The following is a 20,650-nucleotide window of genomic DNA, read 5'->3' on the forward strand; positions in this document are numbered from 1 at the left end:
GTTAAGATCCTATGATCCCGACCAAATGTCGGTAAACTACGCCTCATAAACTTCTAGAAAACCGAGCAGCGTAGGAACAAGAATATCAATATGGTAGATTAAAAACAGAAGTTATGCAAAAAAACTTGTGTGAAAGAGCTCGGTCTTCAAACGCACCAGTTCCCAGGGCTGTCCACCTCCACCATTTACTCAAAAATTGTCATTTACAAACAATACAGTAATTCCACAAATATATTTTCCTATGACAAACACACATTCATATTTGAGAAACCATTCGAATAGAAATTGAGTTGCAGCACAAAAAGACACAAAATATTGCCTATCAACAAATATTATTATCAAACTGAACAGAATACAACCAAAGATCAGACCATAATAGTTTTGAAAGATAATATTACTACTTAAAAATGAACGCCTCTGATACAGATAATATGTTAAAGCTGGAAGATAATTTTCTAGTCTATTTCGGTGTCTGAATTAATACAAACATGCTGATTGAGTCTAGTTGCACATAACCTAGCCTCATGAAACACCCTGAACACCACTTATAGGCAAATATTCATATATTTCTAGTAAATGTAAATTAACTGACAATTTGATCTGAAAGAAGTTGTCCTATTGATGATTTTTCGTAAAATGGTTCTGGCCATGTTCAAAATAAATATATACCAATTTACAGTATGCGAAGGAACATTTGTGGTAGAACTATAGACACAATACACCTGGAGCTCAAAGTTGACAATGTCAAACAGACTTGACATAAACAGTTGATGCATGAAGTCCGTTCATGTCCTTTATTTCTAAAAATAATAGAAAATAGAATGATAAATGACAGAAAGAGAAACTGAAGCTGTTAAAACAAATATTTCTTTTATTCTAGATGTTTCAAAACTGAATCATTCGTATCACAGGCCTGATGAAATCATACTTTTCAGGACTAAGAGCAAGAACGCAAAAGTAATTTAACTTTAATTTTAAAACCATTTTTAAACAAAAACAAGAGACCATTGTCCCGAATGTCATAATGTATGTACCGAAGGTCATATGAAGGTGTGCTTGTGAATTGATAATAACAGCAAATTCATGACGGAACATCGCAAAACTCACAAAAAGATTGAAAAAAATATAAAAGTAATAGCCTTCTAATGACTTCATCATTGAATCTTTGAATGATTGGTCTAAAAGTAGCGGAGAAAGGCAATTTTTAAACCCCAATCACCCCAAAAAACAAATAGTAAACCGATCAAAAGGTTCAATTTGTATCTAATTGCCATCAATAAAACTCACCTTGAGTGCATTTGGATTCCGCAAAAAGTTTTGTTTGTGTCTTCTTCAATCCAAACAATAGAGAACATTCTTGAGTAAGTTGTTGGAGATCTAGTTCATTTCTACCAGGAGGATTATCGAGTAAAACTGATCCAACTGACGATTTTGCTAAATAAAAATTGTATGAAAAAAAGTGCTAATTCTTACTTTAAATATCTCCTGTGTCTCAAGGCATCGCTCATTGTGAATAAAATTTAACACAAATTAATTCGGCATAATTGTAAACCAAAACAAAATTACCATAAAAAAGACAAGGATATGTAAACAAAGACATGATACAGACAAGGATATGTAAGGACTAAGGAGCTTTCATTTTTAAAAAGAACAAGAATATTTCCAGTTTGGTATTGTCTACCCAATTTATGACACCCTGGGCAAGGTGGTGAGAAAACAAATAAATCTTGGTCAGATAAGAGTAAAACAGGGATCCCAGAACAGCAATAAAATTGCATGCACAACCCTGAACCTGAGTATTATATACCATAGCACATGCTCTCGAGAGCATATGCGTAGCCAGGGGGGTCAGGAGGGATGTGGAACCCCGAAATTTTCAACATTTTTTTGCAGTTTTTGCAGGGAGACGTAATTCTTATGGCATTTCCAACACCATTTTACTCTATTCTTCTGAAACTGACTGTTCCTACTAGCTTGCAATAATCCTTTTCACCAAATGAACCAACAGAGATAGATGAAAATCGACGCTTGTATACCTTAGATAAGTGGCTGCTTTTAATTAGCTTTGTTTGGAGCAGAAGGCACGAGTGAGCGCCATATTACGACAATATAGAATATACACAAAAAAATTTGCCCCCATCCAAAAATTTTGGGCTGGCTATGCTCCCATAATATAAAATTTCAGTGAATATGCTATTCAACAATATATAAATGAAGTTTGCAATACCTTCTTTACTATTCGGAACGAACTTGACATTGACATAAGAACATGCTGGTGATGGTAATTCAGGTCTCGTGGATGCATAATTCAGATCAAGTTTGACTCTAACACGTGGGGGTTCTGCTGCAAATATTCCTAAAAAAATTAAGTCTGAGTTATCAAAGGGACAATAAAAATGCAAACGCTTTGATAAAAAACTGTACTTCTTAATCATTGGAAAAATATAATAAAAAAGGTTCAACGTTCCAAACAATGTAAAAAAAACAATAAACAACTTTTTACTTGACTGAAGAGATCAATTTGATTGTAACTCATATTTTTTCTGAATTTTAGCTTATCAATACTACTGTTTTATTTTCTGTAAGATTCTAAATTATCTAAGAGAAATCATGATTTATTCGGCATATATTTAATTTTGCTGCAAAACATACATTCATAATATTTCAAATTGATACGAATTCAAAATAAAATCCTTGACCACATAATGATCTGGATATAAACATTCCTACTTAAATTCCAAATGTTAAAAAAATTGTCACTTATTTATTTTTATTTGTTAAAATGCTGTTTAATCATGTCTCACAAATTTCTAAGAAAGAAAAAAGTTTCATACAATTTCGATATATTTTCAAAATACTTAGTCTGATACGTAATAACAGCAAAAAGAAAGAAGACACAATACATTGGGTTATTAAAAAAAAAAACATTACCATCCGCAGAACCAGGAGCAGTATTTGTTAGCTTCGCAATATCAACCATTATTATCCCTCCATTCACTGGTGCAAAAGGTCCTGTCAAAATAACTGAGAATTAACACATCTACCAAATAGCAGTTCAACGTTGAAGAGATTAAATCTAAATTCTATCTTCTCCAAAAACTAACTCGGCGGTGTGACGCATCATGCTAAGCGTTAGGAATATGTTCGTAACAGCACCGCACCTCTCCCGCTTCCTCCACCATCAAGTCCATGCTTCCGAAAACAAATAAATGGCTAACTAATTCCATATCGACATGGACTGGTAACCGGACAAGGGTTCGCAATATAATTGAGCTGTCTTATCGTCTTTCCTCTCGTCCGGGATAAATATGTAAATCCTATCTTATCCTAAAAGCAAACAGTATGCAAATTGAACATACAAATTTAGTAATGAATCCTGATGAACATTTTTATCTTTGATGGTCTTAATACAACCAAATACTGTTGCATATGAAATATCTCAATAGACACAACAATATCTTCATAACTGCATTATATTACCGAGACAATAAAAAAAATTTACTGCTAATACCATTTTCTTTTTCTGACTGAAGCAACACAGGATTACTGTTGAAGTACAATTTTGTGAAGACTGTTTTGAACTGTCGTGGATTTGTGATCACTGGACAACCTTTTGGATTTTCTAGCAATACAGACAACTTTCCTGCAAATAACAATCAAGATCAGCATAAGATTATCACTTTTATCTCAGGGAGGCGCCACACAATTGTTTAACACAAAATCACCCACAGAATGCTCTTCTAACCTGCAAACCCCTAATCAGCAGTGCGACGTGCTTGTAACTTTGCTCAGAGATGAGTCTCTTTACTTCTGAGGGAGTGCCTGTAACTTAGCTCAGAAATCAGTCTCCTTTGGAATGAGTGCGCATAACTTTGCTCAGAAATGAGTCTCCTTCACTTCTGAGTGAGTGCTCATGACTTTGCTCAGAGATGAGTCTCCTTCACTTTTGAGTGAGTGCTCATGACTTTGCTCAGGGACGGGTCTCCTTCACTTTTGAGTGAATGCTCAGACCTTTGCTCAGAGATGAGTCTCCTTCACTTTTGAGTGAGTGCTCAGACCTTTGCTCAGAGATGAGTCTCCTTCACTTTTGAGAAAGTGTTGATAACTCTGCTCAGAAATGAGTCCCCTTTACTTCTGAGTGAGTGCGGATAACTTTGCTCGGAGATGAGTCTCTTACTTCTGAGTGAGTGCGCATATCTTTGCTCAGAAATGAGTCTCCTTTACTTCTGAGTGGGTGTTAATCAACATGTCCTTAAGGCCCAGTAAGATGAAACCACAAAAACTTAATTACCTGCATATACTCCATTTTGTGAAACTTCCACATTAACATACTTGCATGCAGGTTGAGGTAAACCATCAGTTTCAGCATCTACATGACCACTCACTAAAGCAATTCCCATCTCTGTACCTTTGAGCTGCAATAATATTATGATTATGAAAAAATAATGCAAGACAATAATACGAATTGAATAATTTTGCCGAGCAAATAATTGAAAGGCTTCTGATCATATATTAATCGAATCTGAATCTTGGTTGAATGTTTAATAAATAAGACATATCGTATTTGCTCGTTTTAGAGCCCGGGCCCATATTTTTTTCAACCAACTCACTAACCGGGCCCCTATTCGAACCGGCCCATATTCAAGCATGGGCGCTTGTTATTTTCGATCGTTACAATAATTAATATATTTTAATTCCAGTTCTCAAGTATGATTTATTCGAGAATAACGAAAATTTTGACTTTTTCTACGCACCGCAGGTACAAATCCGCAATAAGAAGAAAAGTTTTGCGACGCCCTATCAATATTGAAACGATGCACAGTTTGAGAACCACGGTGTTACGTAATCAATGCTATCTGTTAGGTACTTGGACGCCTAAGGCGTGAGTGTTATCTACCGGCGCTCAAAATTCAACAGCGTTGTGACAAAAGCGCTTCTTATTTCCTATTGTCCTCTACCACTAAAAAATCAGCTTTTACATCGGGCGGGTATTCAAGCACCGGCCCTTATTTATTTTTATGTTCTGTTCACACGGGCGGCTATTCAAATGGGCCCTTAATTAAGATCGGGCGGTAAAACATATACAGTAGAGCATGTACGTTAATTGTGGTTCGGGCTTCCTAATTTATATTCTATACCACTGGCCGACACAGACTGCCGCTGCTACTACAATATAGGGTACTAAGTTAGGAGGAATCAGAATCTTTTCTCCCGAATACCATGTAGTCTATCCAAATTTTATAAAATCCTGGTTAGGTTCACCAGGACTGACCATAAGACTGATCAGGACTCTCACCAAGTTTATGTGTATACATTACCCTACCCTACAAATTTTCATAAAAAACAGCTAAGCAAGGATAACATTTACTAACGAATGAAAATGAACTAAATTTTACAATGCGATTTGGATAATATCAGCAAACCATGTACATGAAATTATGGGGGACAATGAGACTATAACAGTAATTTGGCCTCATAGTATGGAACTCATTAACAAAATTGTTGATGAGAATGTACAAACCGTAACAGTTTCTTCAATGATAACATCGGCAATGACAGGTACAGGGTACGAAATGAACGGAGATTTGATCAAAGAGCTTATAAATTCTGCATGAGAATTCGCAACTTTGGTGATATATTCATTCGTTGATGAAACATCGAAAAATGCAGTCACTTCATCAGTTGGCACCAGTTTGGCCTGTAACGGAGAGTTATATTTGATAAATGAAACATTTGGTAAGATTTACTACTAGTTTTATATAGTACTAGTTTTTTTTTCAATCAGAATACCTTAAAATAGTTGGAAATAGTTGAAACAATCCCTTCATCAGCATCGAATTGATAAGCAGGTCAAAAAAGTATTTGATAGGTATTACTCGACCTACTGGGTTGATAATCACAAAGTTATCAAATAATAGTATTTTAGAAATATTCCATTTTTCACGGGGAAACTATTAAAAAAAGCATACTATGACGCAAAAAATAAAACATCGTACTTTAATGAAGACCGGTAATAATAAGCAATATTTGTCTCATTTACAAATACTCTTTCAAGAACCACAATTTATATGAATAAAATTACATGCTCATTTATTATGCCATCACATTTAAAAAAACAACAACAACAATAAATCACTACCTTCTTCCTCAACTTCTGAATACGATTGACAATTTCTCTTGCGACACCTTCATCGATCATACTTGGATCAGGGGTAACATCAAGAAGAACCAGAACATCGTTGTCAGAATGTGCTGCATATCTAGAAAAGAGAACAGTGATTTACAAAGTATGAAAACTTTTCATTTCTATTGGTCTCGGCAGCTAAAGATCTGACGAGTAAACTTTGCAGAACATACAAGATTCTAACCATTTCAAAATTAGAGACTTCTGGGTTTTTCATACCTTCACTCCGAAAAAGGCTCAGAACAAGCAGCTGATACACAAGGTGCTACAATTTATGCTTAACATGGTCAAGTTTGAAAGAACTTTTTATGACCTATGAGGCTATGACCCGCAGTCTGTCCCCATTGTTTACTATAATTTGTAATCAAAGTTTATATAAGTAAAAGAAGAGAATCGAAAATAATCATTAATCATACTTCGATGGAGCGTCTCCTGAGGCCGATTCGAAATGATAAATAATTCTGAGATCTCCCTCACCAAGTTGATGGCCACCAATCTGAAAAATATAAGAAAAAAATTAGAATTTAGCTATCATTTCTTGTGAAAGATAAAATGAGAAAACAAATAGTTAAACTGACCTCGATAGATCCTTTCTGCAAATAGTCTTCAACTTGCTGACTTGATAATTTAGCTATTTCTGCCGATACTTGTTTGAATTCACCTGTAAAATGTGTATATTAAACAACTTTGCTAGTTGAGTACGTCGAGAGCCCTAAACTGAATTAGAATGATCATTGACAAAAATATGGTAAGCAACTAATGAATAGAGCTACGAATAGATGTATTATTCATTTGGTTATGCTATATTGCCTATATAATACTTTGAAGTGATGCACATTGTTAACTGTCAATGACGCAATAACTCTTTAAGCTGTGCAAAAACAGGAGTGCTACTTGTGAATAACTTTAGTAAAGTATCTATTAAAGATTAAACAAAAGAAGCAATAGATAACGAAGAAGGAATAATAAGTTCCAAAATTCCAGGAGGAGTTTTAAAAAAGGTTGCGAACCACTGGATTAAGATTTTTGTTAGAAACCAGATTGTTTGGTATTCTCAGTTTGTGATTAGAAGAGGATTAATGTAAAAATGCAACATTTAGTAGCAGGCTTTATGAAAATTTGATTTCAAAATTAACAAAAAAAATGGGAAATTACCTTTCAAACGTTTCCCGAGAATCATGTGATCAGGTTGTGCGCGAAGACTAACTTCATATTTGTCTTTATCGGAAGAAGTCGTGATCTTGCGTACATTCAATTCCTCGGAAACATATCGCTCCAAACTAGCAACATCATCCAGATATTCTTTGCTTTTGTGGATGATGACAACCTCAGGCAAAGGGTACTGTAAGAAATTAAATTTCATATAAGCTAACATGAAAATAATTGTACTGGAAAGAGATCTGCAGTTAAATCATGCCTAACAAACAATAAACTATTAGCATAGCTTGACTTGACTTGACTGGATGAAAGCACGGGTCGCACCTTTATATAGGCTTTCTAGTAGTTGCTTGCACAAAAATTTTGGTTATTGATCCTATGACATGCGTTGTTCACTTCGCACAAGCTAGCTGTTAGGACATTATGACGCAGACAGTAAATTAGATAATAATGAGTAAGATAATAGTAGTGGAGAATAATGCATAGATAATAAATTAGAGTAGACTAGAGTATAGGCTTTGCAACACAAAGGGATTGGAATCCCTCGCATGCACCAGATTAAACCAAATCAAAAATTTATCCGCGGGCCACACAATTTTTTCTTGTGGGCCACAATCGGCCAGCAGGCTGCAGGTTGTGTATACCATTGAGGCTGGCATCAGTAACATGCTTACAGAAAAATAACAATACAAAATAAGACTATTTGCACAAACTTGCAGTGACATGTGAAATGAAATGTTTGCCTGCAGTTGACGACGACAAAATTTAAAACCAAGTTTGATTTGTTAACAGAGAATGATTATTTTAAATGGCCGTCTGAAAAAGGACTGAATCTTCATAGTTTTTCCTTCAGAATGACAAAAGAACGAAGAATCGTATGCAGTCGAAATCAGTTAATACCTTGATTGGCATTGTATTTCTATCTCTGATTATTCTTCCTAATTCAATAACAGTTTGCATCCTTGAAACTGCTCTCTCAATTTCCACATTAATCAGTTTCTCACTAAAATTGAGAAAATAAAATATAAATAATTTACAATGAATATATAAAACTATAAACGCTGGTCTTATAACATAGATAAAGCATATCAGTAATTCTAAAGAATATTTGGATTACTGTATTTGCATTATCTATGATTGCCTGCGTTTCGTGGAAATTTATGAATAGTCAGAAACAAAATGAATATAATTTCAGTTATCGCTGGCTATAATTAACAATACAAATCAGTAATTTCTATGTTGTTGTCTATTTGGTTGTATTAAAATGAGATTGTATGAAGAAGGATCATGATGGAAATTCCTAGAGTGAAAATAAGGCAACCATATACAGTGGTCACAATTGATGAATCACAATTTCTCCAATGGTTTATGAAAAGAGTAAATTAAGTTCTTGAATATCTTACTTCGCATCTGGGAACATCAAATAATGGATACTTTCAGCATTTTCTTTAGATTTCAAAACTTTCTTGAGATTTTGATACATATGCTCAGTAAGGAACGGAGTAAATGGACTCTGAAAAAAAAAGGATTACAGACTGCATAATAGATGTATTTTTGTTATCATGTGACATTTTTTGTGCGGCTTATTTACAAGCCTTTTGCTCCAAACAAGGAAGTAAAGTCATTAACAACTAGTACATATTCACTCGCTAAAATCCAAGGCCACCCACCCAAATAGGCCACCCAAGCCCCCCCCCCGAAGCCGTGCCTTGCAATAAAACACATAAAAAAAATCATTTATAGTAAAATGGCAGCTGATCTGCATTTTGATTAAAGATAGAGTTTTGGAATCATAAAAACTTACCATTTCTCTAATCATTGTGTACAGAACACTATAAAGTGTTTGCAATGCTTTTTGACAATCTTCAGGTCCACCGTCACCCTGAAACATTCAAAGAGTCAAGTGAATTGTCAGCTATAACTTGCTCTTTGACCTGATATTATATAAACAAGATTAGAAGAAGCTCTATAATAATATAAAAAGTTAATTAGACAACTTCAAATCAATATAAAAAGGATTGTTTATCATTTAAATAGAGAATAAAAAAGCATAGAAAAAGAATTGTAATAAGGATAGGATTTCATATTTATACCAGGGAGAGAAGAACGACAAAAAGGTTTACCTCTCGTCCGGTTACCAGTCCATGTCAGGTATGGGATTTGTTAGCCAGATATTTTGTTTTTGAAAAAATGGAATTGATGGTGGAAGTAGCCATAAGCCCCATGTAACATTGATTAAGAAATAAACTCAAGAAAAATTTCCATTTTAAAAGCCATTTTATAGTCAACACACTTTAAAATATGTATTTATAATAATATATACGTTAATAATATAAGTTACATTCGCTGATTCAAAGTTGCATCATCCAAAACTGATAAAAGAATTTCCATAAAAGGCGACCTAGTCATAGGTAAACATATTCTATCACAGAAAACTACTTGTTTTTGAAGTTTGGCAATGAAATTCACCTGGAGCTCAAACAAGGTTCTATTTGTAATCCATTCTGGTTATTTCCTACAATGTTTACTTATCTGATAATATTATCAAAGGTTACTTTGAGAATTTGGAGTGTTTTATACAGAGTAAATAGTAATATTAGGATTTTTATTGGCATTGCTATCCAAAAAATTGGATTTTCTTAATATTAAATGTCACCCTTCTTTTGATAAATCGAATAAATCAAAATGAAATTTAATTCCAGACGTAAAAGCATATAAGATTGAAAATCTAGACAAACAAATAGTGATTTATCACTGCACCCATTAGGGTAAACATGCTGTAGTATACCAGAATAAGCGGTGTGAGTAGTAATGGCGTATTAAAATAGATATATGTTGATTAAACCTTCAACAAAATCTCAGATTTTATTAAAAATCGACAACCTATTTTAAAAGTAAAATAATTCTCTGTAATAGTAAAACTACAATATTAGAATGCAAAAAATGCTATTTTATTGAGGCACAATGTTATCTTCCAATAACGTTATAAAACTTATTCAATTACAGTGCATAAAATAGAGATAAACGTGTTTAACTAAAATTTAAACACACATATTCCCAATAAATATCATGGACATCCACAAATTTAACTAAAACAAGCAAATATAAAAACCTTCAATCTTTTCCTGTTTGATCTGACGTACCAGTTTGTCAATAAATCCACAAATTTGACCAATCGAGGAACGACAGTATACAAGTGGTATGCTGCAAAGTAAAATATCCAATTCACCAAATAAGATAGTCTTAATGAAAATCAATTATTGAGAAGCGCAAGTCGCTGTGTTATGAAAATAAAGTAGCACTGCACAATGAGACCCACATGGCTTCATTATCATGCAATGTCATTTGCACAGCATACATCATGGTTGTCAATTGCAATATATTTTAAAATCTCGTTCGTTTATGTTGATACAGTAGCAATGCTCAAGATAAAATCCTAAAATATTATGCAAATGATTTTCTCTAAGGATTCAACTTCAAAATGTTTTGACAAATATGCAATAGAAGTCCATGTTTATTTGATCATGAAGAGATATGTTCGATAAAAAAAATTGAAACATTTTGATAAAGAAAATTTTGGAATTTTGGCCAAACTATTGGCAATTCAGATTTAGCTTGCACACACAATTTACATGGATACGATGATAGGCTAAAGTTTCAACTGCGATTGAGATATCACACCTTTCATTTCCTTTTTCACATACAGTACAAGTGATTGTATTGATGACAGAATCCATTTGTCCATTATGTTGTCTGAACTTCCAAGATCATCTTCTTTGTATTTGAATTCAATGCCTTCTTCCTTTTGAAGCCTTAAAACAAGTGCAACTTCATTTTATTGAAATAAGCAATGGATGAAATTTGCATTATAATTTTGAACAAATAGGAGTGAATATGACATTGGAGTATTTGGTTGTATTAAGGTATAAAAATAGGATCGCTTTAAAATGACTACGGCTGCTTCTCATTAATATAAGACATGATGGAAATGCTAACACATTCCCAATTAAACCAGAAGAGTGATTAAAATTTAATAAACTGAAATTTTTGTTTCTACAAATTGAAATTTGAATTGGTCCAAAACTTACCTTATTACGTTCTGCACAAAAAATCTGTATGCATTGTACCAAGGTAGAAAAACATCTTTCAAAATATCTCGTACACCATTTTCCTAAAAATAAAAAGAAACATTTATATTGCAAAAAATATTCCCTATTTATAACAAATAAAAAACAAGCAATACAGTACCTGAAATCTCAAATTCTCGGCACGAACCACAGGTGAATTGATCAAATATAATCGGAGAGCATCTGCACCATATGCATGTACAACTTTGATTGGATCAGGATAGTTTTTCTTCCTTTTGCTCATTTTCTGACCATCGCTGAGATTAAGTATTAACAACATTGAATTATGAACAACATGAATAAATCAAAAATGGTATTAACAATATCGATGCCATACCTGGCAAGAACGAGTCCATTGACAATTAGATTTTGAAATGGAGGTTTCCCAAACAAAGCAGTGGATAATACCAGCAAGGTATAAAACCATCCTCTTGTTTGATCAATTCCTTCAGCAATGAAATGAGCTGGAAAACTGTCTTCAAATTCTTTCTTGTTCTAAAGACATAAAAATTATGAATAATTACCACAACTGGTTTGCCATAGAATATTTTTTATGCTTGGGAAATTTGGATAACTCTCATTGCTGTGTGACCAGACCACTAACAATGATTCCAATGCAGGTTAATAGTGAAGCAATAATAATAGGCCTAAAAGGAAACAAAAATTAAGGTATAATCCATGCTAAATTCCAAATCAAGAAAGTCTTGGCAGTTGGAATGCATCATAGATTGAGACATAAGAAACCAAAAACTTGAAACAATTGAAATGAAATTTACGCAATTGCTTGACTTGTGAATATGACTGAGCATTTTGAATCAAATATTTGAACAATAATTTTTTTTAAATGGTTCAGATCAAACTTTCGAATGATCGCCATCTTTTTTCTAGTCTTCCGTTCAAGGTCAAGAATCTTTCCATTTTTTTATTGCAACCATATTCTTAAAATGCAATCTTGTCGTATGACATTTTTTCTACTAGTGAGATATTGATAAAATCTGTTTCTTATTGTGGGTGACAACTCAGCAATTTGTCTAAGTAATAGATTCTATGTTTTCAGTAATTTATGTGTATGAAGGACATATGGCGATAAAAAAGTTAATACATACAGTTACCCTTTTCCAAGTATTCGAGATTCGATTAGATTGAGTAAAATTTTTTGATTCAATTCAGAAATCATCAGGTATTCGAAAATACCCACCTCATATGTTGTATTTATTAAATGCATGCATATATTATTAAGCTTTTCCTTGCCCAGTCCAGTGAATCAAGTTCCAGGACAGAATCTTAAGGCATTGAGGAAACAGAACTTTAAGGCATTGAGGAAAAATAATAGCATACCTCAAATGGATAATGCATTTGAGCATAAGGCATAGATCCACTTTCAAACCAGCAATCAAATACTTCGGATATACGACGTAAAACTCCTTTTCCAAGGCGTGATGGTATAGTGATGCCATCAACACTAAAGAGAAATAGCAAAGCATGAAGTTGGAAAATTGACAGACAATAAGAAACAGAAGATTGACAGTAGTTAAAAACAGAAACAAAAGGATTATCCGCTAAAAAAAATAAAGGCTCTCTAAAAAGCAAAAAATTTGTGAATTTTCATGTATATACATAATGTTGAACTTGTCAAATAATTATAAACGAATGATGAAGATCAGATAATGATTAACAAAAGAAGCAAGATTTCAAAAGCTTGAACTAAATTATAAGTAAATTATGACACAGATAAATGTTAATATGCTAAATGCAGGGGGCATAGCCATTTCAGAACCGAAGTTTCAAATTCAAAATCGGAGATTCGCCTGCAATGGCTTCTGAAACCACCTATTAAAAGAGGTGATTCTTCTGAGAATACTGATTTTTCTGTTGCATAAAATATGCAATCCCTGTCCAATAGAAGCATTAAGAATGCCTTGCCATATTAATTAATTATGTTCAACTCACGACTCGTTGACATACGACAAAATAAAAACATCATTACTCTAAAATACCTTTCTCTATGAAGATCAGTGACTTTGACCCCAGATAATTGTTCCAATTCCTCTATGGACCCGATGCAAACGATTTCTTCGAAATCCTCGCTGACCCACAATGGTATTGGAGTACCCCAATATCTATTACGAGAAACGGCCCAGTCATGAGCATCCCGAAGCCAGTTTGCAAAACGTTTTTCTTTGACAAAATTAGGAACCCTGAAATGGAGAGAAAATTATAATGTGAAATTAAATAGCTGAAAGTGACATATTATTTTTCTTATGTATCGCATTTCTGAGTAGTGAGAGTGGTCGGCCTAAGCTATGTTGGTGTCACAGGTCAAAAATTTCTGGTTCAATCTCAGAAGCTGACTTCGCTACCCGTGTTGTAATTGGATTAGCAATGGAATCGACTGGAAAGATTTCAATTCATCAAAAATGGTAGATAATTATGTTGTACGATGCCTATGTTGCAGGTTAGCAATGGACTGAAAGGCTCCAATCCATCAAAATCAGTATCTAATTACGTAGTCACTGGCCTTCGAAGAGAAGGTATGAAAACACCTCATAAAATGACCATGGTTCGCATAATTTTTTCTTCCACCATTCGGTCAATGCATCCACAACAATTAGCTACTTCCACCTAGTCTTGTAACTAGAAAAACTGATAACTTGTCATAAGAGTATGTCGTCTGGCACCTTTTTTCTTCGAGCTAACCAAGATAACCAATAAATATTTCAATAATACTCACAAAATAAAAAAAACTTCACTTTGCATCACATTTCATTGGCAATTCATGATAATATTTTCATATTTATCCCAAGGGAGGGAAAAGCTGAAAGATGGATTAACCACCACGGCCTATGTCTGGTTATCGCTCCATGTCGAATATGGTTTCAGTTGGATGATTGTTTGTTTCCAGATTGAAGCTATCAATATTTAACTAGCAGTTACATGACCAACCCTAAAACAGCAAGGATGTGCAAAGCAATGTTTTGCACATAGATATCCCCAATAGGATTTGAACCTGCAAACTCAAGCAGTGTAATCAGAGTTGTGATGGCGAGCGTATTTCTAATGTTTAGCTTGCTGAACAGGTTATAAAACTATGACTTACCAATATGTCTTAGCATTGTTCTCCAATAATTGCTTTGTAATATTTTCCACTCTAATGAACCAGCTTGGTACAGCTTTGTAAAGAAGAGGAGTTTCAGATCTCCAACAGAAAGGATAGTTATGTTTTGTTGTGCTTTGGTGAACAAGTCTGTTTGTTCCTTTCAGATGACGGCAGATAAGTTTATCAGCATCCTGGAATTGGTATTGATATTTCAATTTTTGTTTTTTAACCTTTATCACAAGCCAAACTGATTACCTTATCTAATCTTAGATAAGACATTTGATCTTAGATAAGATATTCCATGATTTATATACAATTTTGGTATCAATTTCTGTAACTTAGTGAACGATATTCAATGAAAACAATGACTCACAACCTCGTCTGCTATAATGGAAGGCGCAATAATAAAATGGCCTATCACTCGGTAAACCTTGTCAACAATAACGAATCAATATTCAAGAGGAAATCATATAACCTTCACATATACTCCAGCAAAATCCTTCACTTCATCAGTAAACTTTCCACTAGCATCCACAGGACAAACTGGAAGTCCATCCTTTGCCACTATTCCATTGCTTGTACAGATGCGATAATCATCCTAAATTGTTGGTAAATTTGAGAATTAATACACCATTAAAAGAGAGGTTAGCATCTATTCTAGCTGGACTATTTCAAACCACTCAGATCTAGCCAGATAGATACTTGGTGATTGGGAATTTCACAAATTTTATTCTGTAACATCTTATCTGAGGAAAGTCAGAATTCCTCAGATAAGTAGTTTATAGCAATTACAAGATAGGAACAACAGTATTGTTTAAATATACCGAATGACAATAAGCATAACGGCTTTTAGGAAATGAGAAAGTATGAAATGAAGAACGAAGCTTTTTTGATCATATCAGGCTCAAATTTCTTTAAAACTCAGGCTGAAAAAGATTCATATGAGCATGATGGCGAAGAACTGAGGTCAAGTCGACGATTAGTGAAGAGTGTCATGGTTGGTCAGTGATGACCATTCCGTCAAGGAGATAGATTCAAATAATATAATTTTTCGAATCTATCTCCTCGGCGGAATGGTCATATTCCTTCAAAAAATAATAAAATTTGATAACATTTTGATGGCACGAGAAAGAAAGTAAGTTCTCTAGAATGTGTTTCTAAAAGACATAGACAAGATTGTAAAATGACTTGTAAACTTACCGCTCCAAAGAAAGGAGCTTGATGAACGACTCCTGTACCACTATCATCAGTTACATATGTATCACACATGATACGGAATGCTCCTGTGCTTTTCATCTGTACATAATAATATACAAGAATACAGATGTAATACATAAAAATCGAAAATCAAGTTCAGACTATGAAGAATTATTTGTAAAAAAAATCTGATGAAACTCAATGACATTAACCCAATAACAGAAAATGATTACGATTGCCTCATTAAGTTAAATGTCTAAGACCGACTTGCTATCACTACTGAGTACACTGTAAGACATAAGGTTAGTAAGAAAATTGTAACTTCTTGACTTGTGCTATGCATATTCTGAGGAAACAATCATTAAAAACGTACAAAATTATCTTATATTCGGAGCTTCAACTCACTTGAGCAAAATATGGAAAGAGAGGTTGATATCCTTTACCAAAAAGAGTTTTCCCTTTGAAAGTATCAAGAATTTCATATTCAGTTTCTTCTTTATACAATGAAATAAGACGATTTTTCATAAGGATGTAAATCTCTTCTGTTTTTGTATCTCGGACCTGAAGAAATTCAAATAAATTATTGATGAAAAATTTGGGCAAATAACAAATTTCCTCGATAGTTAAATAGACTGCGCCCTAGAACTCGATTAAGCTATATTATGTAATTTCCACCTAATGCGCTAAATGATAAAATCTTATTTCTATCCAAACTTGTATAGGGTTATTTTACCCCTAATCTTAGCATGCCCATACAAACAGCAAATTAGATGCAGTAAAATTGGTAAAAAAATTTTTTCATTTGACAAGATAGCATACCATGGGCTATTGGTTACCAATCCTCCTCCGGTATGGTAAAAGGTGGAGCAACCACTCTGCGATGAGAGAAATATTATATAGTTGTCTCTCGCATATAATAATCCCCGCAGGATTCAAACCGGCGAACCCACTCAAGGTAAATAGAGGAGCGATGGCAAATGTTTTTCTAATGTCTAGCATGATGTGCCAAGCCCCGTCGACCTTTTTGCATTAGATATATTGCATTACATCAGCCTTGAGGCACAAATCACAATAACCTGTGGAAAGCTGAAGTCGGAAAACAGACTTCACTAAAGTGAATTAAAAATCTTATAATGAAGATCAGACATGAAGGGTTTCATGTTTTCTATTCAAGTATTGGATTTATTTAGAAAATATAGATACCAATGTCCCATGTTCCATCTAGTTAATAATGCTCTACAACATTGGGATAAAGTCTGTTCAAATATATTTGGGCTTGATAAATCTCTTATCTGCGGTCAATTTGAGAAAGTATATTTTCAGTAGAGGGGAATTTTAACCATAAAACATTCCTTGTATGCTTTAGTGTTGCATCATTCAAAATGAGGACGCATCTTTATGTACTTATTTAGTCACGTAGACAGGTATTGAAATAGTTTAAAAACCCACAAAACCATTGAATATCAGCAAAAGAGGAACAAGACGATTGGTGGTTTGACATTTTCATTTCGAAGAAACTATGTTCCTCTTTCGCTAGTAAAAACATTGTTTTGACCGAAACTAAAGATAAAGAATATTAGTCTTTGACTGGAATAAGAAAATCAAAATTGATAGCGATACAACACGACCCCTAAAATTGACAAAAACTTGGGTCATTTGGAACATGTTCAAAAGAAAACATAACTTTCGTGCAAAGCTCTTCAACTAACTGAAATTTTTGAGTGCAATCATACACAAATAGAAGTATTGAATAAATTTCCTTAATTTTCATAGAAGCAATACATAAACTTCAGGGTACAGGGTTTTCGGGGGTCACCCTGAACATACCTTAACGTAATCCATATCTGGATGAACACAGAGAGCGAGATTGCTCGGCAAAGTCCATGGAGTTGTTGTCCACGCAATCATTTTCACTTTTGGATCTTCATCAAGAGGAAAATTGATAATGACAGCTGGATCAATAGTGTCCTTGTAATTCTGTAGAATATAAATTTAAAACATATTATTCTATGCTATATTATAGTAATTGTAAATTTGTAATACTATAGGTTTATTAATGATACAGCTATACTTTAGCACAAGGTGGGAAAACTTGATGCCAAGCCTTTTAAATTAGGGTAGTCCTAATAAATTCAGTATTTGAGATCTCTACATTCAGACTCGTTTATTGTAGTTGTAGTATTGTAGTGGTTTAAATGAAAACATTTGTCAGAGTAAATATGTGACACACATTCTAAAAATATAAAGTATTTACTTTATGCTCTAATTTTACAACAAAATTGCATTGCTTAACAAGATAAATTATAAAATGATGAAATCATTTTTCACTTCTGAAAGAATGATCAATAATGGTGCAATCACTACGAATGTCATGAAAACTAATATCAAACTATAAAATATCATGTTCGTATACTTCGTATATGGTTTTTATTGAGTGATTTGTGAATCACAACGTAAACGTGATTGTATTGCATATACGTATTGTATACGTATATGTATACAATACGTATACGTACGTATTTAGCCACAAAATGTCAATGTACAAAAATGAACTTATAAATGACAAGGAAATATTCACATACCTGACTGGCTTCGAAATTTGATAGTGGAGTATGACAACCCGTTGAATATGGCATTACTTTGAAGCCTTTGTAAACAAAACCTTTGTCGTAAAGTTGTTTGAAAACCCACCAAACACTTTCCATAAACCATGGATATAAAGTCTTGTAATCGTTCTTAAAATCAATCCAGCGTCCCAAACGATTCACGATGTTCTAAATTGAAAATGAAAAACTGATAATGATAAAAAATTTGGAATAACATACTGATATTGCCACTACATTCATCTAATATGCTGCTAGCACTTTCATTTTCAACAATACTGTAATTCTATTAATAAAAAACCCAATTACCTCCCAATCAGCAGAATATCTCATGACAATAGATCGACATTGTTTATTGTATTCCGCGATTCCCATTTTTGCAACATCTTCTGGTCCTTTAATACCGAGAGTCTTGTCAATCTCGTATTCCTGAACAAAAAAGTCACATTCGAATAAAAATTGAAAACAACTAGCCATGTCCAAGGACTTTAATTCAAACCGAATGTTTTCAAAAAAGCATATTTTTTCTTGGAAATTTATAATTTTTTTGAATTTTAAAAATACCAAACAATTAATCGAAGTACAGAAAGCCCTAAAACTCCCCACAACCAGACTGGGGTGCCATCATTTACCATTCAAGAAAGCAAAACCAATAATGTTCAGAAATGAACATGCTATTGTTAGCGATTACAAGTAAAATAGAATGTCGATGTTAACTGAGATTGTAGAAGTTACATAAAACCTACCACAGGAAGACCATGACAATCCCATCCAAATCTTCGATCAACATGAAACCCGCTATGGTGAGCATATCTCGTCACAATGTCCTTTATGGTACCAGCAAGAATATGACCATAATGAGGAAGTCCCGTAGCAAATGGAGGTCCATCATAGAAAGCATATCTACAAAGACAAGCATTATGATCAATTTTTGAACCATTGTTTCGTCACTAGAAACCATTCAAAGATGAATAGGCAAAGAGTACCAACTTTGCTGTTTTACACTTGATTGAATAGTATACTATGGTTCTTTAGAGTTAAACAACACCTTTGATGAGGTTCTAATGTACGGTATCTCCTATTTAGAATGAAAAAAATCGGGTCTCGCCAAGTAAACGCTGTAACGGTTTAAATAAAACCAAACACAAATGTGGTGTGAATTTGAATGCTGTATGAGCTTAATTAACACCAAACAAAAATGTGATGTGGAAATATAACACAAATCCCGTTTTTTTTATAAATAAGAGTCCCTCTTGTGCAACCACAATATCTTAAACGGCATGAGACATACCTGACTAGTTGAAATTGAGTAGGTTTGGTAAGAATTTCTTCCTGCATCATAAGACTTTTTTTTAATTAAATTAAAATTTTGACATCACATAAAATCTCATTTTTTTGTTTGGCCTTATTTGGAGTAGTTACGACGTATATTTTGAATCACATTTTTGTTAGGCGTTATTTAAGCAGCCACGGCTTTTACTTCACTAGTCCTAAAAAAATCATATTAAAACATGTTCTGAAAATCACACTAAAAATGTTTTAATATTAAATTTACAGTAATCAATAATTGCGGTATAATTTTTATGTTTAAAAAAAAGGTAATCCTTAGATCCCACAATTCAGGTCACATAACAGCATTACCATATATATCAGTTTATCGGTAACGAAAACTTGTGCTTACACTTTAATATAGAACATTTACACTAGAGTACCCAACACACACATGTAGGGTACTAATTTCAAAGTGACAAAAAATACAAAAGCGTTTTACCTCGGCTTTCCTTTAGATTGTTTCAATGAATTTTGGAAACAATCATGTTCATTCCAAAACTTTAGAATTTTCTCTTCCTCCGCTGGGAAATTAATATGTTCGGGGACCGCCTCAACCATTTTCCGATCGTCGAATAATCCCACTCGAGTGCCGGCTTAGTGAACACCAAGCAATCTTACAACAGCAGACAGAAAACCGTAAAACGCCAACTGCGACGAAGACTGGATATTCGAAACTGCTACACGATGAACAAACGCCCCCAACACACCTAGCATGATGAAACGTGACGCCGTGGACGAAAAAGGCCGTTGCCACATACCGGCCCGCCCTGTAGCTTTTGCTACGACTCTAACGGATTAATAGAATTGCTATTCAAAATAAGATATCATTTTTGAGTCAACTAAAATTTTAATTTTACATAAACAGACAAAAAATCCAAAATTAAAAAGTACAAATATAAAGCATATGTATGGTTGTGCGTAATGTCAAGAATCATCCCTCACAGAATGTGTT

General features: G+C 33.7%; 2 protein-coding genes across 2 annotated transcripts in view; one reads left to right on the forward strand and one right to left on the reverse strand.

Moving 5' to 3' along the window:
- Positions 1-213: 213 nt before the first annotated feature.
- LOC120339046 (isoleucine--tRNA ligase, cytoplasmic-like) lies at positions 214-20,444 on the reverse strand. Its single transcript, XM_039407091.2, has 30 exons — positions 20,138-20,444; positions 19,113-19,269; positions 18,676-18,795; positions 18,346-18,537; positions 17,591-17,740; positions 16,169-16,324; positions 15,767-15,862; positions 15,042-15,164; positions 14,567-14,757; positions 13,467-13,667; positions 12,808-12,931; positions 11,807-11,964; positions 11,591-11,726; positions 11,431-11,513; positions 11,024-11,154; positions 10,455-10,546; positions 9,147-9,224; positions 8,746-8,855; positions 8,243-8,345; positions 7,340-7,526; positions 6,763-6,845; positions 6,601-6,680; positions 6,140-6,260; positions 5,522-5,698; positions 4,292-4,415; positions 3,512-3,643; positions 2,932-3,012; positions 2,228-2,356; positions 1,288-1,434; positions 214-800 (listed from the first exon to the last, which is right to left on the reverse strand). Exons 1-30 carry the CDS (start codon positions 20,254-20,256, stop codon positions 745-747), a joined length of 3,837 nt encoding a protein of 1,278 aa, XP_039263025.2. The 5' UTR covers positions 20,257-20,444; the 3' UTR covers positions 214-744.
- The window catches only part of LOC120338889 (vesicle-associated membrane protein 4-like), a 129,902-nt gene continuing 120,505 nt past the window's right edge, over positions 11,254-20,650 (forward strand). The window contains exon 1 of the mRNA XM_039406876.2: positions 11,254-11,265. The gene's annotated coding sequence lies outside the window, so the exon portion shown is untranslated. The remainder of the gene's footprint in view (positions 11,266-20,650) is intronic.

Source organism: Styela clava, chromosome 9 (assembly GCF_964204865.1).
Source record: "Styela clava chromosome 9, kaStyClav1.hap1.2, whole genome shotgun sequence".
Lineage (NCBI taxonomy): Eukaryota > Metazoa > Chordata > Ascidiacea > Stolidobranchia > Styelidae > Styela > Styela clava.